This window comes from Natator depressus, chromosome 5 (assembly GCF_965152275.1).
Source record: "Natator depressus isolate rNatDep1 chromosome 5, rNatDep2.hap1, whole genome shotgun sequence".
Classification (NCBI taxonomy): domain Eukaryota; kingdom Metazoa; phylum Chordata; order Testudines; family Cheloniidae; genus Natator; species Natator depressus.
Window position 1 is genome coordinate 54,679,075 of NC_134238.1, and position 27,325 is coordinate 54,706,399.

A 27,325-nucleotide genomic window follows, 5' to 3' on the forward strand; every position below is an offset into this window, starting at 1 on the left:
AAGAAATGTTTTATAAGTAAGATAAAGTATGCATATGTATATATAAGTCAATAGTACATTTTCTTTTTCTAGAGAAAGAAAAGGGAAGAATAGATAAATGAGATGGTATGGCAGCATGTTTTGGGGAAGTGCCAGATATGAATGAAGAGGAAATGGGAAATCTGATGAATAATGAAGAGATGAAAGATTTGCTAGATTCTAGATATGCCAGTAGATGAACTTATAAGACCAGCTGAAGTAGACATAATAGATAATGAAGACAGTGGAATACAGGAGTCTGAAGAGAAAGAAACCTCTCCATTAATTGTATCCCAGATATATTTAGATCAATACGACAGACCATTGGTTCCAATCTGAATTACTGAAGCAGAAATTGAAACACTCTGCTATCTGGCTATTGGATCATGCTTTCATTAATCAATACAGCAGTAAATGTAGATATTATACAATCTATGTCAGGAGACATGTATATGCTTACAGGACTATTGGGAGAACAGATACCCATTCCTTCAAGTATTCCTCTATCCATCAACATAGGTATTAGATGGATAGATAATGTAAGATTTGGTCTGGCAAACATGAGAATTAGCCATAGAGGACTTACTGAAGCAGATGTTATAAAAAGACTGAATCGAATGATTGATATAAGTGCAAAAGTGCTGTGGAATGCAGGGGAATAGAAAAATACAAGTAAGAAAAATAAATAACTAAATATGTAGTAAATAAAGTTTAATCACGTAGTAAATAAGTGTTAAGTTTAGTAATAATAATAACTATAAGTATAGAATAAGTTTAGTAGCAATAATAATGATAGAAATAAGTTAAGATAACATAGCCAATAAGATAGATAATAAATCAGTAATAGGATGGGAATACAATAAGTAATAGTAGAACTAGATAAATTAAACATGAGAATAATAATAATACTTTTTGTTTTAAATAAATAGGGAAAGGGGAAGAGTAGCCAGTAAGAGAGGCAGAAAAGAAAAGAAAGGAAGTAAGAAAGAGCATGACAGGAAACTGGTTCAAAAATATCCCAGGAATTGATAAGTAGGAAATGCTAGACTTAATGAACATGCCAGAGGAAGAGTTGGAAAATATGTTAGAGGCTATGGAAGGAAGCAGTGAGGAGGATAGCAGAATAGAGGAAGAATCAGAAGAAGAAGCAGCAATATGGGCTCATCCCTGTCAATTTTAAATATCAATATGGAATTTTATTTAATGCCATTTGCTTCACAAGAGTTTTGTGTGCTAAATGGAGTGGGAGGACAATTTCTTATTCCCTTAAATATGCCAATATCAATTAGCATAGGCCAAAGACAAGTAAACACTAGATTCAGCCTTGTGCATCGAGGAGCAGCCGCATATGGAATTATAGGGAGTGATATAATAGACGTACTGAATTGTTTAATTGATGTCAACAACCAGATGCTTTGGAGAACAACTTAATGTTATCATTATAGGATTCCATCAATCTAATAATAGCTAATGTTTAATGTTTATAAATTATAATGTTTATATTATATATTATGTTTATATTATAATGTTTATATGTTTAATGTTTATAAATTATATATAGTTAGTATTAGGGGAAATGTAGATATAATGTAACTGTTAAAAGGAATAGATAATATATTGTTAATATAAGTATAGGTAAATAAGGTAATTGTTAAAATACGTAAAAATTAGAAATATGTTAAATAATATAAGTTTATGGAAAAAGAAGGAATTTTTTAAAGTTTTTATATTGTTAAAATTTGTGTTATAAAAGAAATTTGTGTTATAAAAGAAAAAGGGTCTTTCGTTATTTCTGTTTTCAGATAAAGGAAAGCCAGATGGTAGAAGATGCAGTTCTATTCATCTTGGCTCTTCTGGGTATTTGTGTCTACTGAATTCTGCTATGGTGGTGTGAATTTGGACAAAACACCAAGTGCTATCCCAATAATGAAGCCATTGTCAATAATATTGAGGAATGTATCTTTACAATTCCAAAAATAGAGAATAAACCAAAGGCAATAAAAGTAGTAATGGGACCTGTATGAATTACAGAATTCATTGCATAAAATCATGTGGGTAGAGCACTTAGTACTGATGATGCCCATAAATATGATATTTTATCTGATGCTCAAGGAAAAGGAAATTTGATGTGGCAAAGATCTGGTGAAAAATCACCTCAGCCCTCAGAATGTACATGGAAATCTCAGTAAGGGATGGGCACAGTGTGTGGTAGAATAGTCAGGGTTAGACTATGGCAGTGTGCATTAATGGAAGGATGAAATATAATTGCGTGCTCATCTAACCTTTTAATAAGTTCAGAGATATTGGTCCATATGTAGTAAAAGAAGATATTAATAAACAATTATAATAGACCCTACTTACTTCCTAAAGAAAGTAATAGTAGATTTAGCTCCTATAATATTTTGCGTCAAAGACGACAATGTAGGAAATATACTGGACCTTTATTTGGTCCAATATATTTTTGAAGGATGGAAAAGATGGATGGAAACCCAATTTACTGGAAGTTCCTACTGATAGAAAGAAAATAAGTCTGATATATACAATCTTAGGAAGAACACGTACAGGGTTGGGAGTATTAAATAATATAGATGAAGAGGTATTGGCTAATAAATTAAACTTAGTAGGATGACATTTGGGAGCCGTTTCTAAACCTTCGGTAACATCTTTAAATGATATAAGTGCTAGCCATCACCTTATAGCAACTTTACTCCCCAGCTGGAAAAAATTATAAAGAGAAGATAATTTGGCCATCTTAAACACAATAGAAATGTTACACAGCAATGTATCTCTGGCATTAGCATGTATACAAGCACAAACTTGGACTAATATAGCGGTCAAAGATATTATACAAGATGGAATAGGTGGAATTTTACCTCTAGAAATAAGAAGCATAATGTGGAAATACATCACTGAGGCTGAGAAAAGACTCTATTCTTGGTGGAAGATGATAAACTTCACATGCAATCCTCAACTGAACCAAGCTTCTACATATGTAATTATGATGTCTGATGCCCATACTGAATGGATATTTCCTATTGTATAATTTGGGTTAAATGTTAACACCAGTGTGATGCAACTAATAGAACACAAACTTTGGGCAATAAAATAAAATCAGACATGGAAAACCGTGGAACTTGAGGCTTGTACGGAAGAATGAGGAATTGTGTAATCTGTAATAATGTTGTGATTCAACCTTATAATGTATGTTTAAATCACAAAAAAGGAAAATGCCACTATCAGTTAGATGCTTTTCCATTTAATGGATCAATCACTGTATATGTTGGGAAAAATGTGTATGTATTAGAAGTTGGTGTCCATTGATTAAGGTAAATCTCATCTACAATATAATTTATAATCCATACGACAGCAAATGTTTGTGTAACAGTACTTCAATGGTTGGTTGCGATTTCAATTTCACATTACCCGAAACTGGGAATGAGGAAATTAAAGATCAATATCAGATGCATAAAAGAATCAACCCCATATCTTTAGGATTAAACATAAATTAGATTAAACAATTAGTTGATGAATTGCAAAAACAACTACAAAAAGCTCAGAAAAATGGACAAAGCGTTATGATTACTGTTCACCACTCTACGAAAAAAAAATTTAACAAGTAATTGAGCATATAAGAAGTGATACTAAACATAGTTGGTGGAAAGTATTTTTGGGATAGTCCCCCACAGCAACAGGATTCTTCAGCATAATTTCCCACCCTATTGTGATAGTCTTAGCATTCCAAACATCTTTTCAATGTATACCCTTGTAATGCTTTTTTGTACATCTGTATAGAAGCTCTGTCTGTTATCGGCATTGTATTAGGACTTCTTATACATATGTGTACAGGTTCTCTATGTGCCTTAGGTATTACACTGTAACTGCTACATAGTCTGTATATTCTATGTATTCTATTTTACTGTGCCACTTTATTGTCTAAGTCTTAATGAAAGATAATTGTGTCCTATGATGTCTTATAGACTGTAATGTATTCTTCTTGTTTTATTGAATGTATTGTAACTGATTATTTCTTTTAAATAAATAATACTTTGTTTTCGAAGAATTGCTGCTTGTATGTCAATCCTTTTAGCAGAGGGCTGTATAAGAGTTCTTCCAAGGATTAGCAGGATTAGTCTGCTCTGGGGAGTCCTCTGTGTTGGAGACAAACCCCCAGGTAATACCCAGGCAATTCCTCTAGAGCAGGCCACCACTTTATTACCCATTTGGTCGAAATAACTTGATAATCAATTTATAGTTATAGGCAAACCAGTATTAGGGTGCCAGTCCAAATTGTGGGGAAACACTACCTCCTGATGTTTGTTTTAAACCTGCTGTCTATTAACTTCTTTGGATGATCCCTGGTTCTTTTGTTATGTGAAGTGGTAAACATTACTTCCTTATTAACTTTCTCCACATCATTCATAATTTTATAGACCTCTATCACATCCCACACCCCTTATTTGTCTCTTTTCTAAGATCAACAGTCCGAGTCTTTTTAATCTTTCCTCCTATGGAAGTTGTTCCATACCCCTAATCATTTTTGTTGCCCATCAGTGTATTTTTTCCAATTTTAATATATCTTTTTTGAGATGGGGTGACAACTGAATACAGCATTCCAGGTGTGAGTGTACCTTACATTTATATAATGGCATTATGATATTTTCTGTTGTGTTATCTATCTCTTTCCTAATGGTTCCTAATATTCTGTTAACTTTTTTGACTGCTGCTGTACATTGAGCAGATGTTTTCAGAGAACTATCCATGATGACTGCAAGATCTCTTTCTTGAGTGGTAACAGCTAATTTTAGACCCCATCATTTTGTATGTACAGTTAGGATTATGTTTTCCAATGTGTGTTACTTTGTAATTATTAACATTGCATTTCATCTGCCATTTTGTTGCCCAGTCACCAAATTTTGTGAGATCGCTTTGTAATTCTTCACAGTTATCTTTGAGCTTAACTATTTTGAGTAATTTTATATAATCTGCAAACTTTGCCACCTCAGTTTAGGTTTATCCCCTTTTCCAGATCATTTATGAGTATGTTGAATAGCACTGGTCCCAATAGAAACCCTTGGGGGACCCCACTATTTACCTCTCTGCATTATGAAAATTCACAATTTATTCCTACCTTTTGTTTCCTATCTTTTAATCAATGACTGATCCCTGAAAAAAATCTACCCTTTTATCTCTTGACTGGTTACTTTTCTTAAAAGCCTTTGGTCTTGCACCGTGTCAAAGGCTCTCTGAAAGTCCAAGCACACTATATCTACTGGATCACCCTTGTCAACATGCTTGTTGACACCGTCAAAGAATTCTAATAGGTGAGGCATGATTTCCCTTTACAAAAGCCATGTTGACTCTTTCCCAACATATCGTGTTCATCTCTGTGTCTGATAATTCTGTTCTTTACTATAATTTCAACCAATTTGCCTGGTACTGAAGTTAGGCTTACTGGCCTGTAATTGCCAGGATCACCTCTTGAGCCTTTTTAAAAAATCGGTGTTAAATTAGCTATTTTTCAGTCCTCTGGTACAGAGTCTGATTTAAGCAATAGGTTACACACCGCAGTTAGTAGTTCTGCAATTTGATATTAGAGTTCCTTCAGAACTCTTGGGTGAAAGCCATCTGGAACTGGTGACTTATTATTGCTTAATTTATCAATTTGTTCAAAACCTCCTCTACTTACACCTCACTCTGGGACAGTTCCTCAGATTTGCCCCCTAAAAAGGACGGCTCAGCTATGGGACTCTCCCTCACATCCTCAGAAACGAAGACCGATGCAAAGACTTTATTTAGCTTCTCTGCAACAGCCTTGTATTCTTTGAATGCTCCTTTAGCAATTCGATTGTCCAGTGGCCCCAATGACTCTTTGGCAGATTTCCTGCTTCTGAAGTACTTTAAAAAAATGCTGTTCATTTTTGTGTCTTTTGCTAGTTTGATCTTCAAATTCTTTTTTGGCCTGCCTAATTATGCTTTTGCACTTGACTTGCCAGTGTTTATGCTTCTTTCTATTTTCCTCAGTAGGATCTGACTTCCAATTATTAAAGGATGTATATTTGCCTATAGCCACCTCTTTCACTCTGTTGGTTAGCCATGGTGGCATTTTTTGGTCCTCTTACCATTTTTTTTTATTTGGGGTACACATTTAGTTTGAGCCTCTATTCTGATGTTTTTAAAAAGTTTCCATGCAGCTTGCAGGCATTTCATTCTTGTGACGCTTCCTTTTAATTTCTGTTTAAATAGCTTCCTCATTTTTCTGTAGTTCCCCCTTTTGAAGTTAAATGATACTGTGGTAGGTTTCTTTGGTATTTTCCCCCCATATAAAGATGTTAAATTTAATTTCATTATGGTCACTGTTACAGAGCAGGTCAGTTATATATATCTTTTCCTCTGCTGCACTTAGAACTAAATCAAGAATTGCCTTTCTCTTTGGGGGTTCTAGAACTAGATACTCCAAGAAGTAGTCATTAATGGTGTCTAGAAATTTTATCTCAGTATCCCATCCTGAGGTGACAGGTACCCAGTCAATGTGGGGATAGTTGAAATCCCTCATTATTATTGCATTTTCAGTTTTTGTAACCTCTCTACTCTCCCTGAGCATTTCAGTCACCATTGCTATCTAATCAGGTGATCAGTAGTATATTTCTATTGCTATTCTATCATTATTAAAGCATGGAATTTCTATCCATAGAGATTCTCTGGTATTGTTTAATTCATTTAAGATTTTTTTTTATATTTGACTCTATGCTTTGTTTCATATATCATGCCACTCTCCAACAAGTATAACCTACTCTGTTATTCCTATATGTTTGGTACGCTGGTATTACTGTGTCCTATTGATTATCATCATTCCACCAAGATTGTATAAAGCCTGCTGTACCAATATCTTAATTTAATACCAGGCATTTTAAGTCACCCATCTTAGTATTTAGACTTCTAGCTTCTGTATAAAAGCACTTATAAAATTTATCAATTTTTAGCTATCTGCTTTCATGTGATGTAACTGAATGGGACTCTTTCTTTTGACTCTTTTGCTTCACCTCCTACCTGTACTTTATCAACTTCTATCTTCTCATCTTTACTAGGATATAGAGTATTCCCTTTAATAACTCCTCCCCAAGGGATGTCTCTGTCTGAACTGCGTGCTCCTCCACACCTGTCGTCTTTCTCCCAATCCTTAGTTTAAAAATTCCTTTGTTGGGCTGACTGCCAAGCTGTTGCAAGTTATTTCTTGTAGGCAAATGGTGCGGTTCATGCAAGAATAACTGTTAACTGAAATTTCACCCTGCAAGTCAGGGAGAAAATCAATTGCCTTAAATATCACAGCAATGGTTGACCATCTACACTATTATGGTCATCACTTTTACAAAATTATGATAAATCCTGTGCAAAGTAGGCCTTGTGAGGTATCATTGGGAAAGTCATAATTTGTTGACCATTACTGTTCTGTTGAAATGTATCATCACTGTACAAGAAGTTATGAGATTTTGCTGTATGTTTGTTACTGAAACATGTTGTGAGTTTGGGAAACGCCCACAGACTGGCCCTGCAGGGTCAACTAAAGGATGACCAATATCCAGCCAGGTTTTAAGCGACCATCACCGGCCATTCACCAGCAGGGGAGCTGTAAACAAGAGAGTTACAATTCACATGAAAAACAGTTGCTCGAGCACGTACACCATGGGGCTGCCTAACCCCCCCACGACAAAACAAAACAAGGATCTTTCCAGCACCTGGAGGAGAGTATAAAATAAGGGACAGTGACATCAACTCTCCTCCCCCACCTACACTGAAAGCCACAAGAATATTTGGAAGATAAAGAAACATTGAACTGTGGCGGGAGTGGTCCTAACTGGAAAAGCTTTCCAATTAGCACAGACTGCTGTCAGTTTTTGGGTAAGAGAAACCTTATTACTTCAAATTTGTCTTAGCTTGATAAAGTTTAGGAATTAGACTGTGATTTTATCTTTTATTTCATTTTGTACCAATTCTGAATTGCTATGTCTATGCTATTTATAATGACTTAAAAGCTATCTTTCTGTCGTTAGTACACTTATGTTAATGTTTTATCCAAGCCAGTGTGTTTTTGATTCAAGTTTGGGGAATCTACTCATGTTACAGAGGCTGATGCATATTCTTACCATTTGATGGTATGATGAACTAATTAATGATTTTACTCTAAGGGGCTCTTGAGCAATGTAAAATGCACATTTCTGGTGTGCAAGGCTCGGGCTGGGAGAATTGCGGGGTTCTCCCTATACATAGTTCATGAGTGGCTGGGGGTCTTTCATGTACTTTGCTGGTTGTGCCTCTGGATGTTGGTGGCTGACTGAACAGAACCTGGAGGAGTTTGCTGTTCATTAGCATAGCAGTGCAGGAAAGAGCCTGGGCAGGAGAGTGAAGGGGGCACAGCAATTCCATAATCCAGGATGTATCCCGGGGCATGTCACAAATGGCTTTCCACAAGGGTCCATTTTGGCTCCCCTTTTGTTCAACATACACACATCCAAACTTCCTGAAATACAGGCTAAGAAGTATGTGTATGCTGATGACATTTGTACTGCAGATACTATAAATGATTTCCATATTGAAGGGATTTCCATATTGAAGTATTGAAGGAAATCTCAGCCAAGACATGGACATTTTGACCTCTTACTTCCAGCAATGGAGACTAATTCTTAGTGAAATCAAAACAGTGGCAGCCACTTTCCATCTAAACAATCTCAATCCACACGGAAGGATGGTTACTGCCATTCCAACCAGTTGTCACATACTTGGGAGTAAAACTCAATCACAGTCTGACACACCAGCCTGACCTGGAATACTTGGAAATGAAGATATCTTCCCGTACTGCCTCGATATGAAAACTATCGGAACCTCCAAGGGATCTGACACTTTGGTCCTTTGTACATCTATACTGGCCCTGGTATTTGCTCCAGCTTTGGAGGTTTGGGGGCGCAATTGCCACTCTCGTCAACATGGAGCTGAATTTGGCCACTCATATTAGTAGTGGTTGCTTGGTTTGTACACTAACCTCCAGTATGTGTTTGCTAATGCACACAGTTCCACCAGATTTTTGAGATGCCATTACTGTTAAATCTTCCTGGACAGCTGTGACAGATGATACCAACCTGTCATATCTCTGGTTGATTGATGCCCAATTTTCAGATAGGAAACAACACACAGCACTGATTTGAAAGTCTGCTCTTATTCATCAGAAGAATCCCACAGTAGACTAAGGTGTGACATCTTGGTCAATCTCCTGACACCCTTTTGACACAGCAGCTCATGCACTCCTAGACAAGAGTAGTACTGTTCCTTTACTATGCACGGATGATCAGTGACACCAGGAAACTGAAAACTACATTCTTGTAGAGTGGAAGCACTAGTGGGATAGAGAGTCTAACTCACTAAGACCAGGCTCAACAGGATACTCTCTGGCTCATCCAGAGCTACTGCAACTGGATGGGCCTGATTTCCTCTCCACGCTGTGACTGTGAGGCAGGATTGCAGACAATAACTCATGTTATTGATTGCCCATCTTGATCTCTGGAGGTTGGGTTAGAACATATAGACTACCTTGATACAGATGCTATCCTCCCCTTATGGAGTTCTGATAAGAAGAAGACTTGTGTAATAGATTTTTAGAAATATGGACTCACATACAAGGCAAGTTAAATTACCACAGTGAAAAGATATGATTTGGAATTAGAAGCAGAACTTCAGTGAATTGTATAATATCCTATTTTTTAGATTACTGCTATTCAATAGAGTTTTAATAGAAAAATTTAATTAATATCCATTTATATGATGGTTCTTGTTGCTCCTGTCCACCTTCTTCTCCCTCATTAATTGGTATATTACAATTACACATTCTTGTGGTTAATATCCAGTTATGCATGGTTCATCCTGCCAAATATTATACTTCATTTTCATGTGCAGGACATGGTGACTGGAGAATGGTAACTCTCAGTTGTAGCAGGTCAGCCGAACATTTTAACTTGCCAGCACATATAAGGGATGCCTTATGAGGGAAATAATATTCTCTGTATGTTGTTTTACATGTCTTGCTTTATATGTCTTGTTTTACATGTCATGTTTTATATGTCACAGTATATACAACACAATGAAAAAATAGTATTTTTGGTTCATTTGAATAAAAGCATTTTCATCGGCTCTAGGAATCTGAATTGAACCACATGAAATTTTAATATCTACCAAAAATTGTTTTCTTACTCTTTTATCAAACAGAATGAGTGAAAAAGTTACACACTTGCACCTGGCTCTTGTTTCATCATTATATTCAGTGAGGGGTCCTTGGAAATGAATAGCAGTAGGTGGTTCTATGTGCTCTGCTGTAATGCCCATTAAGCTTTATGCCTTCTTTGTTTCATTAAGATCTGCAAAAAATAATAAAATTAGACTCATTTACTTTAGTCCTCTGGCTTTTTCATTATTCATATTTTTCCTTTGTGTATTAAGGTTCAAAAAGAGAAATGTTCTCTTTGAACAAACACTGAGTAGGCGTACAGAATGTAATAACTGAAAGAATCTCTCAGTAAGTCATAGTCACATTCAGACAAATAGTATATTAAAGATGAAGCAGATAACCTGGAAAACTTGAGCAATTAGAGTTAATGGAATTTTTTAGGTGAGCTAAGAATTGTAGACATAAAAAACTGGAATGAGGATTAAAAGCCTAGCTTTCTATATCTCCATCATATCTACCTGTGTATTTTTACCTCTACATATATGTGTATGACTTTGTACTGTTAAATTTGTTAAACTACTTGTATGCAGTGTTGTTGTCGCCATGTTGGTCCCAGGATATTAGAGAGACAAGGTAGGTGAGGTAATATCTTTTATTGGACCTACTTCTACTGGTGTAAGCTCAAAAGCTTATCTCTCTCATCACTAGAAGTTGATCCAATAAAAGATATTACCTTATCCATCTTGTCTCTTTAAACAACTTATGGCTAAAATAGTGTTTCTGTCATGGATCACATGATTTTTCTATTTTTAAATAATGATCCATGCCTTTCACATCTTGCAATGTTTATGTGCAACCAGTTGGATAAGTGGATATGATGACAAACAGTTGAACAAATTTGACAGAGCGTTTAGAATTGGTGACTTGTCAAATTCAGTCCTGGACCGCATGTAAAGTTAGTAGGAAGTCTGCAACAGAACTCCAGTGGCACAAAGGACTAAGCCAGTGGATTTTCAATGAGAACTTTTATTAAAAAATCATGAAGTTTCAGACTCCTCCCACAGGTGAAAAAATACATTTTTTAAAAAAATGTGTAGAGACAGACTGGATATACCACTCAGCTCTAGTAGACCAATTTCAGTGTTTAAAAATATCATAATTCATTCCTGTTATCTGAAAGAAAAATAAAAAAATGTTATCAACATTCTTATATTATCATCAGAAAATCTTACACTTATATGGCACCTTTGATCCCAAAGGCTACCAATACAGTCTACTACTTATAACCAAATACTGATGTTTTAACTCATTAACTCATAAACTAACTAAGTTTGCCTGAGTAAGGATTGAATAAAATCCAAAAAAGGATTTCAGGATTTTGCCCTATCTACATACATCTAAAATGCAGTTACAGGTGGAGCACAACAGTTAGGGACAGTGAAAAACCACCATAATGCAGGCTATGCAACAGCAGAGGGAAGGAAACTGTTGACCAAGCACACTGGTACAAACACCTATTTTAACAAAATGTGCTACGGCGATTTTAGAGCTAAGTTATGTACAACCTGTGATGGGGGTCATTGCCCCAGGAGGAAGCTTCAAGAGAGAGTGTACCACTGAAGATACACCCCAACCAAAGGGCCAAACTTAAACACCCTTAAATTTGGGGAGATTTGGAGTCAGCACTGCTTTAATAAGTTACTAGTGTTCAGCTTTGATCTCATATCTCAGGCATGGTCTACACCTAAAACTGAGGTAGACCTAGCTACGTTGTTCAGGGTTGTGAAAAATTAGGTTGACTTGACCCCCCCCCGCACTGTCAGGGTTGCCAATTTTGGTTGGACATATTCCTGGATGTTTCATCACATGACATAATCTTTAATTAAAGATTAATCTTTAATTCCTGGAGACTCCAGGACCATCCTGGAGGGCTGGCAACCCTAACCACTGTAGACCCAGGAGATCTCTGCAAAGCTCTCAGGAGGCGATGCCAAAGTTTGTCCCATGCCACTCCCCAGGAACGTCTTCCGGTGACAGGGGAGCAGCCTGCTGACCTGAAAGGAGGGGGGAAAGGGTGGGGTTTCCGCTGCTGCCAGGCTGAGCCACTCCCCTTTGAAGGGCGGTCGATGCACGGAGCTCAAGCCGGCGCTTGAGTCACGCGAACTCCCAGCAAGGCTGGTGGCATCTGGAACTACAGTTCCCATGCTGCTGCGGGGCAGCGGGAACGCGGCAGCCACCGTCCCGTACTGTATCCCATAGTGCCCCACGGCGCCCTTGTTCTTGTAAGCGCGGCGGCCGGGGACGGAAGGTCGTGAAGGCGAAAGAAACCCTCAGTTGCGCGCTGACCCGTTTCCCGCTCCGGTGCCATGTTGGGTGCCAGCGTCCGCCGCTTCGCTACCTCCGCCATCCGCAGATCCCACTATGAGGAGGGGCCGGGAAAGGTAACGGCGCGGGGGGGTCGGGGCTGGGCCGTCACTCAGCGCCGCCGCGCGCTGCCCGGCCCCGAGGCCTGCGGGTCACAGGCACCGCAGAGGGGAGCGGCACTTCCCGGTCAAGGCCCGGGCCGAATTGGGGGGGAGGGGGCGGCGGCTGTCGTACGTTAAAAGAGCCCCTGAGGTGTGTCTGAGCCCGCGGGGCCGAGCAGCCGTGGGACTCCCCCGGCCCGAGAGCCTCTTAGCGCGTCCGGCAGGGGATCTTCCTGGGCGCTCTACGTCTGCTGGTAGGTTTCAGGTCTTGCCTTTGGGAGACTGGCCGGTTCTTCCCCGCCCCAGGAACCGAGGTTTCCCCTTTCTCTAGCCCCTCAGCCTCGTGCGAGTGGGTGCCCGGTCCCCCGAGTGACCGCAGAGGACTCCGAGCCGGCTCCAGCGTTCAGAGCACGTAACGACCCTGTTTTGCCTGGCTCCTCTGAGGCCGGGGCTTTCGGGCATGGAGGCTCTTTGCCTCCTCCCGTCGGGTTTCTGTCCCGCAGCCATGGTGGGAGCGTGCAGTGATAGTGTCCTTGTCATGACTCTGCCTTTCCTCTTCCCAAACTCCTGCTCCCGTGGTACAGATGATGTGAACACAACAGTATGAGAAAATCAATGATACTGTAAACGCTTTCTGATGTACCAGTTTGTACTGGCCTTTCAAAGTAGAGTGATCAAATGTGTCTGAATGTCCGTGTTGGAGACATTTTGCAGACTACTTGGTTAGCCTGTATTCTCCCTCTCTTTCCCAGGAGATTGGCAATTTAAAGTACCAGGTTCATAAGTTAACACCACCTCCTCCTCCCCCCAGCTATCTGTCAAGATCCCATTCAGTGAATGGGAGCTATGTTTCACTTGTGCTTTTTGTTTATAAAGGCAGATGCACAAAGTAGTAGATAAAGTGCCTTGGAAAAAAGGAGTAAGCATACCTTTATAAAGCTCGTCTATAATGTGAGTCCATTGATGGCATATTGTGAACAAACTCTCTTGTCTTTTCTAGAACATTCCGTTTTCTGTAGAAAACAAGTGGCGGCTACTAGGATTAATGGTAGTGTTCTTCGGAAGTGGGTTTGCTGCTCCTTTCATCATAGTAAGGCACCAACTGCTCAAGAAATGAAGAGGACAAGTTTTAATTCCTATAAAAAGGTAACTGATTCTGACCCCTTGTTTAACACTTTTTTTTCTCCTCTGTTAAAGGAGTCGATGAACCAGCTGCTCTTCTTATAAAGTCTTAAAAATTAAATTTTGACCAGTACGGTGTGTCACTAGTTAGTTATTCCAGTTGTTGGTATAATTTGGTGTTCATCATTGGACCAAGTGGTGGAGGAGTAGGGATTACAATCTTTTTAATCAAATGATCATTGTATCATTGCTAATTACTTTATACTCTTCAATAAGTGACAGCATTTCTCTAACAAGTGGAAGGAGGAATGCATCATATCATCTCATTGCTCACGTTTACCACTTATCACGGTCTCTGACCCATGTGAACAAATCAGGACGAATAACTGATATGGTAAATGTTTTCTGATGTGCCGATTATTTGATTTGGCCATGGTTAACTACAAAATACACCATCTAGAATGTAAACGAAAGAAACATTTCATTCCATAGTTAAAACAAACTTAACCATTTTAAGAAACTAGTCCCATCTGGCCTTGGATTCTGTTCACCTAGTCTGACCTTCATAATACAGGCCAGAGAACTTCACCCAAAATAATTCTTAGAGCATCTCTCTTTGGAAAAACCTCCAATCTTGATTTTAAAATGGCCAGTGGTGGAGAATCCACCACAACCCTTGATGAATTGTTCCAATCACTAATTACACTCTTAAATGTATGCCTTCTTTCCAGTCTGAAATTGTTTAGTTTCAACATCCAGCCATTGGATTGTTATACCTTTCTCTGCTGGATTGAAGACTAGTTATTAAATTTGTTCCCCATAAAGGTACTTAGACTAATCAAGTCAACGCTAAACCTTCTCTTTGTTAAGCTAAATGGAGCTTCTTAAGTCTATCACTATAAGGCATAAGATATTACCTTACCAAATCTCCCCTCCTCCTTCTCCTCTCCCTCCCCGGCCCCCCCGTACTGGTTTACTATCTCCCTTTTGGAGTAAGAGCACTAAAATTGCTCACAAAGAAAACTAGCAATACAGACATGCAGTACACATCTTTGCAAGCGGATTGGTGTCATAAACATTTACATCTCTTCTGTAACTTCAGAACCAAAACCTTGATTGGAATAGGTTTAGATTCTTTTTTCCGCACATAGGTTGACTTCTAATCTACACACCAGGAATAATCAATTTTTTGTCAAGGTCCAGATCCAGACTCCAGAGAAAATACAAAAACGATGATAATAAAGATTTTACAGTCCATTCAAAAGCATCTGGCTGTCTAGATTTAGCCTGCAGTGTGCCTATTGACTACTCCTGCTTTATACTCTTCCTCTTTAGAAGAGGTCTGTGATTGGCACTTCAACTAATTCAGCAACAAGCTTGACAACATTAGTGAATCAGCGAATTTGGAAACATTCCAAAAGATTGAAAGTGTGCTAATGCATTAGTATTCAAAAGAGGCAAATGGGATGACATGGATAATGGGGGATTCAATGAAGAGTTTAAAGGGTGGGGAATATAATGTCTAATCAACATGGCTTATGGAAAATAGATCTTGTCGTTGCAAAGAGTAAAATGAAGCTTGATATGTTTAGCTGATAAAGGTAATTGTATAGCAGTAATATATTCTTATACAACGTTAACTTAATATTACTAACTCGTATTGTTATAGTGATGGAGCCCTAATCACACCCTATTGTGCTAGGTGCTGTACAAACAACAAAAAGATGATTTCTGCCCTAAACAGTTTAAATTGTAATACTGTATTACATTCTGCCTAAAAACTTGCACTATACAATATCAAAATACATATTAAATGGATTCAGTAGTTATTTATGTTGGGATCTGCCAGTTGTCAATGGGGACATTATTAGATAAGAAGGAATGTCACAGGAATTGATACTAGGCCTGACACTGATCAGTATTTTATCTTGATCTGGAAGTAAACATCAACTCACTTCTAACACTTACAGATGATCCAAAGATTGTGGGAGTGGTAAATGAAATGGCAGTCCCTTGGTAAACTGGGCACATTCATTCATTGTATTTTAATACAGCCAAATGCAAGGTCATAATCTAGGAACAAAGATATACCTACAGAATAAAGAACGCATTTTAGAAAGCAGTGACTAGAAAAGATTTAGGGTCATGGTAGACAAGAAGCTGAACATGAGCTCCCAATGTGATGGGGTGGCAAAAAGGGCTAATGCAATGTACTTCTTTATAGATCTAAAGGGTGGGGGGAGAGAGGAGTGATTTCCACCCCACCCTCCTTCTGCCCCTTTGTATATAGCACTGGTGAGACTGACACTGGAGTACTGCATCCATTCCTGGCTTCTGCATTTTTAAAAGGGTAACAAAACAGTGGAGAGAGAACAGAAAAGAGCACAAATGATTCAAGGGCTAGAAAAATGCTTAACAGTGATACAAAGGTGTTCAAGCCGTTTTTAGTTTCTCAAGACAGAGAGGTGACTTGATTAGTGTAAGTACCTTTATGGGGAGAAATGCGGGGCACTAAAAGGCCTTGTGCCGCCCCTTCCTCTCCCCTCCCCCCCACAGAGAAAGGCATATTGAGAACCTGTGGCTGGTCATGTTAAACTAGACAAATTCAAATTGAAAATACTTCACAGTGAGTTACTAACCGCTGGAACAAATTATCATGGGAAGTAGTAGATTCTCCATCTCTCAATGTAGTCAAATCAAGACTGGATTCCTTTCTGGAAGATATGCTTTAAGTCAAACAAGTTTATTGACTCAGTGCAGGAATAACTCTGAAATTCTATGACATGTTAGGTCATACTAGATCTAATGACAATATACCCAAGAAATGTAGTGTTGAAGTGCATTCAAATATAGACCAGCTCCTGATCTGTCAAAGGCTTTGTGCATAAAGTTAAACATGTGCCTAAATTCTTGGCCTCAGACACATTTTAATACTGATCTTGGAAGAGGTGATGTACATTCTAATAGTTCATTCTGCGACTCTTTTTCTTGCAGACTTGAGGTGGAATATCACCTGTAGAGCAACTTGTCTTTCCATGGAATAAAGGACAAAGATATTTACCACACTGGATGTGTTTCTAAATAAAAGCTTAAATCTGAATATTTGGGATGATGTCTTCTGTCAAACTATCAAATGCTTCTGAGCACTCAGGCTTATGCTGTAGCTTACTGTGTAACAGCAGTTTTTTACATCAAGCTTAAACAGACGAGGCCCTTTTTAGCAGAGGAAAAATGTAGTGATAGCATGCTATTTCTTAGCACTAGCAAAAAGAAACTGTTCTTGGTGCTGAATTGAGTGACTAAACACTTATTTTTCAAGAATCTGTATCTTTTATACCATTAAAGTAATTGTTTTAGAAGCTCCCTTGCAGAATGTGACTTTAGTTTCTCTCTTCAGGGACATGTGAGTTGAAGCAAACTAAGTTGTTACAAGGTTGGAGCCCTCATAAAAGTGTGATTTAGAAATGAGGAGTCTGGAACTAGTGTCAGGGTCTAGGCAGTTGGACTGTGCTGGTCTCAACTCTCAGGAGGGAGCTTTCGAGAAAGAAAATCTGAATCCTGAGACTACCTAGAAACAGTGCCTGGACTTTGTTCAGACTCGGAGCATAAAGGCATGTGGGTCCAGTAGGTGGAACCTAAACACAGCAGCCTTGTAGCTGTCTAGAAGCTGGGAGAGCTTGACCAGGGTTGTGACATCCTAGTCTAGGGAAGATGAGCTTTTGCCACTAATTCGGAACTCCTCTGCCTCAGTATATGATTAGGTCTGTAGTTCAACTGACCTGGGCCATTCTGCACTCTAAAGCCTCCACAACTTTGTATTTAAATTCTGATTTAGATGAGCCAGTAAATAACTAGTCTTAAACAAGTATGACTTCCTTCCTGAAGGATTTGGTTAAATGGTTGCTTTCAGATTTGGTAAGATGTCACCGCAATAGCTGTCAAGTTTCATAAACTGTCATTAGGGGATGTTTTGAAGACAGTGGATCTGCTGCACCAAAACTTGTTTAATGGTGGGATGCGGTAACAGGTGTGTGGATAGGAATTGCTCACTGGTTAAGTGTGGGGCCGGGGGGGGAGAAGGGGGAGAATGGTCATTAGGACTCATCAAGGCAGGGAGGTGTGGCTTACTTCCTCCTGAGGCTGTCTTTGCTGCCAACATCCAAATCTCAGAGCACCTCCTCAGCCATTCCCTCGTCCCATTCTTCCGTTTGCACAGTGCTTAGCTCTGAGAGGAAGGTATGCTACTGCTGAATGGGTGGGAAGGTGGAAAACATCCCTAACAGCATTCCCCATGCTTAGTGTTTACACCCAGCACCAGTAACACCCACCAGCATCATTTGTGAGGACTTGCAACTCACAGCACCTTTCACCATCTTCAGTACTTATCCCCCAGGCTTAGCCTCCCAAAAACCACCTATGGCAGCAAAGGATTTGGGTAGGTCACAGAAACAACCTGGATAGTTTGGGGGGCGGTGGGTGTTTGTTTTCAGGCTAAAAACCACTCTGCTAGACTACCTGAAACTGAAGTAAGCCATTAAGGATTATACTAGGTTACCAACCCTCCAGAATTGTCCTGAAGTCACCACAAATTAGACTGTCATGGGGTGAAACCGCCAGGAATATATCAGACCAAAACTGGCAACCCTAGATTATATGGATATCATAGAATCATACGGTTGGAAGGGACCTCAGGAGGTCATCTAGTCCAACCCCCTGCTCAAGGCACTGGCCCTCTCAAGGTTTGAACTCTCAACCCTGGGTTTAGTAGGCCAATGCTCAAACCACTGAGCTATCCCATCATGTCCACTAACTTTGTGTGCAGTTTTTTGAGTGGCCAGTAGGAGATACTAAGGCCTGACTTGAAGAAGTGCTGAGCATCCAGAGCTCCCATGGACATTAATGAAGTTGTGGCTGGTCAACGCTCCTGATAATCACGTCATAGGTCTGTTTACACCCCCAAAATTAATGGAAAATTGGAGTGAAAGCTTGACCCTGTAAAAATCAAAGACAAAACTCACTGATTTTGAATGGAGTCATACTGTCCTCCTTGAAAATTGGGTTAAAATAACTTTTCTGGATCAGTCTTCACCACAGAGGTTAACGGGAATGCTGCCTAATAAAAAATGAGTTGTTAAAGGGGTAGGGAATAATCTTGAAGATATGCCATTATATAACTAAATCCTATGCCCTTATTTGAAACACTGTGCAACTTTTGTCACCCATCTAAAAAGAATATAGTAGAAAAAAATGAAAATGATTTTATGCATGGAAAGACTAGTATGAGGAATGCTTAAAAGATGAGGATTATTTGGCTTTACAAAGCAGATAAATAAGAAGGGATATGATAGCAATATATACAATCTTAGACCAATAAGGGAGATTTTGAGAGGTCATCTGTTCCATTCCTGCCATGCTGAGGTAGAGGACCAAGTACACCTAGACCATCCCTTACAGTTTGTATTTAACCTCCCATGATGGGGATTCCACAACTTACCTTGGGAAGCCTATTCCAGAGCTTAACTACACTAATAGTTAGAAAGTTTTTCCTAATGTCTAACCTAGATCTCACTTGCTGCAGAGTAAGCCCATTACTTCTGTTGACATGGAGAACAATTGATCACAATCCTCTATAACAGCTCTTGCATATTCGAAGACTTATCAGGTCCCCTTTCTTGTCTCAAGACTAAACCTGCCCAGTTTTATAGTCTTTTCTCATAGATCTGATTTTCTAAACCTTTTATCACTCTCCTTTTGGCTCTATTCTATTTGTTCACATCTTTCTTAAAGATATACAGTCATTAATGTTATAAGATCAATAAGACATGTTCCTCTGAAATTCAATGGCATTAAATATGAACAAATTTGAAATGCTTTTTTATTTCTTAACAAAAATAAAGCATACCCCCTGTAGAACTCATTGCTACCAGATATTACTGAAACAAAAGTCTCAGTAAAAGATTAAGCATTTTATATGGATAATAGGTACTATACATAGTCAGTGCTTAATTTGTAATGAAAGATGTGCCAGGGCTCAAGCACTTTTTTTACATTCATAACTGATGCAGCAACCCAGAGGTGCCAGAGCTATGAACTGCCAAGCCTAGAGGTCCCAAGGCTCAGCACTGACAAATTAAGCTCTGTATATAGTCACGATTTACACTAGCTAAAATAAACATTTACAAGGGATATACATCCTGATGTAGAGATAAGACCAGCACTGTGGCTAAGAAGAAACTTCCATCATAAGATGATTATTCCATAATTGTCCATTATGGAAGTTTTTACCCTTGTTCTGAAGCAGAGTTGGTTGGGAATTTTTCATGAGAATGATTTTCCAGTTGAGAATGCAGTTACTGTAAAATCAAAAGTTTCTGTGGGAAAACAGATTTTGCCAAAAATAAAAATAAAAATAAATTTATTTTCTAGTGGATAAATTGAAATGAAACACAGTAAAACCCACCTTCAAGATGACCTCTGCATTTCACAATCAAAAGTGTTCAGAAGTTGCGTTGCAGAAAAATGTCCAAATCTCAGCATTTGGTCCTGATTTGGAATGAAAACAAATGCTGAAGTGTTAGAATTTCCCGTGGGTGGAACCTCTGAATTTCACTCATTTTTACTCTGAAGCATCTGGTATTGTGTACTGTTGGAGACAGGCCACTGGACTATATGGACTACTGTTCTGAGCCAGTGTGGTAATTCCTATGTAATTAATATGAAAAATGTGAGTACACAGTGAACTTGGATTGAGATTGTCCAAATTTCTTTTCTTGGGATTTAGATTTCTTACAGTTACTGACAGTACTGAGAGGTAGGATGTTGCCCTAAATTATATTTTGGACATTAAATACTTTCAATGTTAATTTTTTTCATAATGAGTGATATTTTCCAACAGAAATATTGAAGTATTCTGCATTCCTTACTTTGGTCTTCGCTAGGGTGTCTGTTTATATTTGGTTTTGAGAATGATATAACGATGTAGAGGTAACATGAAACAGGTCTGATGTGACATTTTATAAACAAACTGGGCACAAGTGAGAAATGTGAAAGCTGAGATGTAGTTGTTATGACAACCAAATTAGAAGCAGTTCTTATTGGACATAAGTGAAGTGATAACATGAAAGTTATTTTCATTCTTTAAAGACAAAGGTCATAGTTGTACAGCGTAGCATTTTACTCTGGCTGTTTTTTCAAAATCCCACTATTAATAAGAGTAATGCCATTGGATATCCTACATACATTCAGCCAGAATTGTTAAGAAAAGATTGAAAGAACACGAATACCAGGACAGTGGTTTCTGTATATAAGGAAGGCAAATATTATTCTTATTTTAAGGATAAAGAAATGAAGGTTCAGACAGGCCAAATGATTCACCCAGTTTCATTCAGGACATCTGTAAAAGAGCTAAGAAGAACTCAGAAGCCCTGTCCATCCTCCCTTGGCTGCAGTATTTTAAACAATGGTAAGAAATGTTTGTAATCGTAATTACATATCTGAAAACTTTCGGGCTCTGAAAATTACATTACATTGTCATCATCAAAAAAATTGAAATCAGACAGGCAGAGGGATGGAACACCACATCTGCATACAGCCATTTGATGCATCATAATTAGGTTTCCAAAAGATTATACTTAATGGAAGAAGGTGTAAAGACAAGCTGGGTGAGCACTACATTGCTTCAGTGAGTGATTTTATAAAAGTAGGAAAATGCATACACAACCCAAAGTCAGTTCAGACTCTAAAAAGACTTGGAATGGTCTCGAGTCTCAGAAACTATATATTAGCCCAGGGGCATTACAAGCATTCATTTTTCTACAGTGACAATGACAATAAGACCCACTATGCAGACAGGGTACATGCCACTCAGCTTTATTATTACAGCAGAAACAAAAAACCTGAAGGGTGAGATGCTACAGCTTGGTCATTTCCTATTATAGCAGTAGGAAATGTTAGGGGAAAATTTGTTAATAGCCCTCTCCTGCAATCTGTGAATCCCTGCTTCTGACAGATTTTCTAACCAGCTTATGTTTCCTCTTATTGCAGCCCAGGAGATGGACATTAGCAGCTGTCTGGAACAATACAGCATTGCATTTAAATAAATTTAAAATAATAGTATTTGATGGACTTAATGAGAATCGCTGTTCCATTTTCTGTTTAAACATTCCATGAGTAGTTAAGTACTTTCCTTACTTACTTACCTTTTTCATTAGTTATGTAGAGAGCATGGAAGAACAAACAGCACTTTGAAAAATGTCACAGTATATAAATAGCACTTCTGAGAACATTAGTAAAGTTCTACTGAACTGCAAAACCAACAAGTTAGTGGTGAACTGTGAAGGTGCAGGCAAGAGAAGAACATGTAAAAATCAAGGCAAAAGGGCGATCAAATTACTTCCGTAAAGAACTGCAATGTTGCAGTTCACGAAATTTTACCATGACTTTATTGCGAGTCTGAATATTTTTCGTTAAACCCCAGCTCCTGTCATTAAATGATTTTGTGAGAATCTCAGTTTTCTCTTTTTCATTTTAGCCCACTTGGTTGTGAAGAAAAGCTTGAAAGTGTGATCTGAGTGAGGCTCAGAAAATTAAAAAGAACTCCCAAGTTCTTTTTTTTTTTTAAGTATGATTTTTCAAGCCCATAATCTCATGATTTTTTTGAGGCTTTAATGATTTCTGAATGCTTGAGGTTGGCATATTGGAACTGTAAACCTCACGAGAAATAGCACTAGTCTCACTTCATCTCTCTGGACCCAATGAATTTCTTTGATGACAAAAGGAAATATCTCATCAGAAGTGAAGGAAAAACATGGCAGCCACGGGCCAGCTGTATTATTAACCATTGATATTTGATAAACTGGGGATTGTGTTTAACTAAAACCTCCAGATTTTGCATGTAAATAGTTTTCATTGAGGAGTAGGCTCTACGTATGTGTGGAAAGTAAATATAAAGTTATTAAAATGAATGAGAAATCACTGCTGAGTATGCTGAGAGGGGCATCTGCTGAGGTTTACAGCAGAACGTAAAGAAGATCTGCCCCTATGAGATCTCTCAATGCAAAGCTTTCCTGACTGGCCCAAGAGCTGCCACTAGGACAGCTTACAGGAAGAGAATTTGAAGTGTCTCAGGAAGTACACCACCACAGTGCTCCAAAACAATGCAAATTATGTATCTTTCCTGCTGTTGAAAATGCACCTTCTAATCATCAGACCCCTTTAAAGTGTTTCATGTTGAACATCCAAAAACTGAGGTATACAAAGCTACTAGTCACTTTTTAAAATCTTGGCCTGTATAGTGAAAAACATATATTGAGCCCTGTCTCTTATCCCTGAACACTTTATAGAAATGGCAAAGTATTGCCTGAAATTCAAAGCTCCTTCCCTTCAAGCAATAATTATCCTGTGAATCTTCAGCACTCCACTTGTACTGTGAGGGTTGATAGTCCCCAGCCCTCTGTGTGACAGTCCTATTTCGCTTCTGGTACTTTGCAGCCTTCCATTCTTGCAGAATTCAGAACAGTAGAGTGCATGTTACACCTGAGAATACAGCAAAACATCTGGTTTCATAGTGTTTCCGTTATTCTCCTAGAGCTGCACAAATTTCCTGTCCTTTTTTCTCCATAGTGTGTTTCACTGTCTTTCTATTACACTGTGTTCCTTCTCTGTGGAAAAAACAGACAGTGTAAAACAGTCTAGAAGACTTTTAGGACAAAGTTACAATGGGTTCTTACGCTATAAAGCAAGTATAGCTTTAAACTATAGTGGCAGTGATGTTATCAGTAAGGTCACATAACAGTTTCCATCCTAAACCTGTTTTAAGCCACACAGAACTTGTGAAATTTACTTTTCATGCTAAAAAATTTCAAGCTTGGAATTTGCCCTAAAATGAATTATTGAGAAAAATTTGAACAAAAACCAATCATTTGCTTATGAGCATAATTTCAATACATATTTCCTATTAAAAAAGTATTTACAGTAATTTTTGGACAGATCTACTGTCAAAACAGCTAGGGATAGAAAGTTAAAATTGAAGATTAAAATATATCCAACTGATAAATACCTTTGGATGTAGAGCTGGTTAGAAAAAAAAATTAACAATTTTTTTTGTTGAAAAATGGATCCCATCAAAATTGAAACACTTCACAAAATTGTGTAGCTCATACCAACGTTTTATTGTAGAAAAAAGGTGCTAACAATGCAAAAACATCCTGTGTTGACATTTTCAGTACAAAACATTTCAGTCTATCTCTTTGAAGTGACTTTGATTTAATTTTTAAAATTTTGAATATACATTTATATAAAATTTGAAAAATTTGAAACAGAAACAAATATTTTGATTTTATCAAAGCAAAACATTCCAATAGAGAAGGATCTCTTTTTTTATTTTATTTCAGAAAATTTCAGGATTTTCAGGTTTTGTTTAAAACTAGAGTAAAAACAAGTGTCTCAAAATCTGCCTTGAAATGGAATATTTGTTCTCCACTGAGCTTTATTTGGATGTATCATTTCCTGTGTATTTTTCTGTACTCTGATGGCATACCCAGAGTACTAGCAAGAAGTTATAACTGTATCTAAGTTTGTAGAATTGTATTATATTTTATTGAGGAAATAGTATGTGTTCATTTAATTTAGACAACATAATGAATATGCACAAAGTGACAGACCTAAAAATTGTATTAAAAACCTCAATGATGGCATGTCCATGCGTGCTTAACTTTGAAATTTAACATTCTTCTAACTTAGTTCTTTGTTTGGAATAAATGATGGTTTACATAGCATCACTGTGGTAAAGTATATCTGAATAAAGATACTGTGTAGTTCTTATTTCACTTCTTTGCTAAGGTCTAAATAACTGCAATCATTCTTACATCCCAAATGCTCAACATTCAGTGCTCTTGCATTGGCCTTGCTGCTGTAACAAGGCATGTGAGTAGAGGAAAATGGGAAATATGTGCTTAGAAAGTAGCAAGAGAAAGCAAAGGAAGTTTGCTGCCAGCAACCAAAGAGAGGAGGAAGGAGTTCACACTTGAACCATCCCACGTGGTGCCACTTACTGATTCATATCTAACCTACATGTGAGACCAAAACATTCCTTCATCTGGTGAGACTTAAAGGGTGCATCTACACTTCAAAAAAACACCCTGTGGCAGCAAGTCTCAGAGACGGGGTCAACTGATTCAGGCTCACTCTTTGGGACTAAAAATAAAAGTGTAGACATTCCTGCTTGGGCTAGAGCCTGGGCTCTGAAACCCAGGATTGGGGAAGGAGAAGGTCAGATAACAGGAACCAGTTTAGATTCTCTTTAGTGCACAGCTAGTCATTTAGTTGCTCTCTCTGTAATGTGTAGTAAAAATGTATTATGGTCTGAGACTTCTGTAAGTCATCTTTATGGCACTAGAACATCATCTGTCAAAAAGAAATGACCTTTTCTAAGAACAAAATTTCCCTGCTTATGTCTTTCCAAATGTTGATTAAGTTATGTGAGAACAACAGGGAAAACAAGATTTGTCATACTGAAAAACTGATGAATATGTACTGTAAGACAACGTCACATTCTCTAATGAATAAACAATTACAGCTGTAATTGTTTGTACATTCCTGCAAATGCCAACAAAATCAAACATCTGTCATGCCAGATGACGAAGCACAACTTATTGAATATACTTAGCACTCCACTCATCTTGAAAAGGTCACTCAGGCTTTAACAAGCTGTACGTGGTTAGCCAGCTTCTAGGAAATGAGCATGTACCTTCCAAAGCATGCAGTTTGTATCAGCAATAAAGGTGCTACCGTATTTGGCTCACCTTCAAGTGACATATTTGGCTTAAATAACAAATTATAACTGGTGCGATCTGCCTAATGTTTCTGCTGCATGCATGGATACATTGAAACCTGTCCTATTATTTTTTATAATTTCTGTAGAAGACGCGCCCAGAGTCCACAGTTAGAATCAGGCCCCAGCGTGCCTGGCTCAATACAAACACACAGGAAGACAGGGTCCTAATGAACTAATAGACTAAGAGGACAAACATACAATTCTATATTCAATATCAGTAAACACAATCTGTTCTTTTATGGCTCAGTTGTGACTTTTAGCCGTGGGCCACTAAGGCTGATCTGTAAGGGGTGTACCATACCATGCCATAGATTAGTATATCAGACTTCCCCAGGCCTGCACTGGAACCTAGTGGGACTCGGTAATGGTAGAGTCTTGCCTCCTCCCTATCCCCTTTGGTGTGATTTACTCCCACAGGAGTCCCAGGAAGGCACAGCCAACATGTAGTTGTGTGCAGTTGTCTCCCTTCTACCCTTGTGCATCTATAATGGGAAACAGATTTTTTGTAAAAAACATTGTTGATGGGCCTTGACACTGCCCTGTGTTCTATCAGTGATGTCAGTAAGAGAGCTGTTAATGCTAATCTAGTGCAAAAGCAGGGTGTGGGTGGTGGTACAATTAATCTAATCTGTACATAAGAAAAGTAGATATTACCAAATGCCAATAGTGCATGCTAGCCTAATAACCTGGTTCTATTCCTACCTGAATAAAGGAAGCTAATTCTCAAAGATACCATTATATAAGAGATCAGATTGGTTCCAAGCCTGCCTTGGCAAGCTAGAGTTACAACTGATTCACAAAAAGAAAAGGAGTACCTGTGGCACCTTAGAGACTAACAATGTTAGTTTCTAAGGTGCCACAAGTACTCCTTTTCTTTTTGCGGATACAAACTAACACAGCTGCTACTCTGAAACTGATGTACAAATTACATCAGCCTTTAGACAGATGGGAGCTGGCCAATTCTACTACCCTTTTCTCTGCTCCGCTCCCAAGTGCATGATTCCCAAGGTAGTTCAGGGAGCTGGTCCAATGACTACATCCAGAAGCTTCAGGCTAATAGGGCAATATTCTAACAAGGCACATGCCTCATATAAGATAGTTTTGAAGTAATTTAGAAGTGAAAACACCTTATAAAAATGCCATGGTCTCCCACCCCTATTTTTTGCAGTCTATCGAGGTTGTTTTCTGATACACAGCAGGAGAGTCTGAAGCCCAAAGGAGGGTAATACTACTTTGCATTTAGAGAACTATTTTCATGCTAAAGGATTACAAATCACTTTACGAACTGTGGGTTTGATTCACTTCTGCTGGTGTAGGGAAATGCAAATTACAACTCTCTGTGCCACCAAAGGCTGCAGAACCCCTGGAGAAGGACAGGCAGTTTTGCGCTGTTGGCTACCCCCCGGCGATTTTATCAAGGAAATGGGCTTGAAATTGCAGCTGGTGCTTCATTGAAGCCCCACTAGCAGAGGTTAGCCAGGGACTGGGCTGAATCCGTGCTTCCTCTGCTAGTCTGTCCACAGTCCGTTGATGACAACTCCACCCACTTTGGGCCTGGGCTAGCTAACTATACGCCTCCTGGTGGAGTGGAGGGTTCAAGTAATTTGTACCCCAGGACCATTATCGACATGATAAAGGGCAGGCATGTAGATTTTGTACCTGAGTTGCTAAATTTTC

At 38.5% G+C, this 27,325-nt stretch overlaps 1 protein-coding gene and 1 non-coding gene across 2 annotated transcripts; both read left to right on the forward strand.

Annotated features, from left to right (window-relative positions):
• Positions 1-12,392: 12,392 nt before the first annotated feature.
• On the forward strand, positions 12,393-16,915 carry COX7C (cytochrome c oxidase subunit 7C). The gene is made up of 3 exons (XM_074953995.1): positions 12,393-12,669; positions 13,694-13,839; positions 16,810-16,915. Exons 1-2 carry the CDS (start codon positions 12,595-12,597, stop codon positions 13,808-13,810), a joined length of 192 nt encoding a protein of 63 aa, XP_074810096.1. The 5' UTR covers positions 12,393-12,594; the 3' UTR covers positions 13,811-13,839; positions 16,810-16,915.
• Positions 13,272-13,335, forward strand: LOC141988321 (small nucleolar RNA Z39). Its single transcript, XR_012639742.1, has one exon. It is a non-coding gene; the product is annotated as a small nucleolar RNA Z39 (small nucleolar RNA).
• Positions 16,916-27,325: the final 10,410 nt, after the last annotated feature.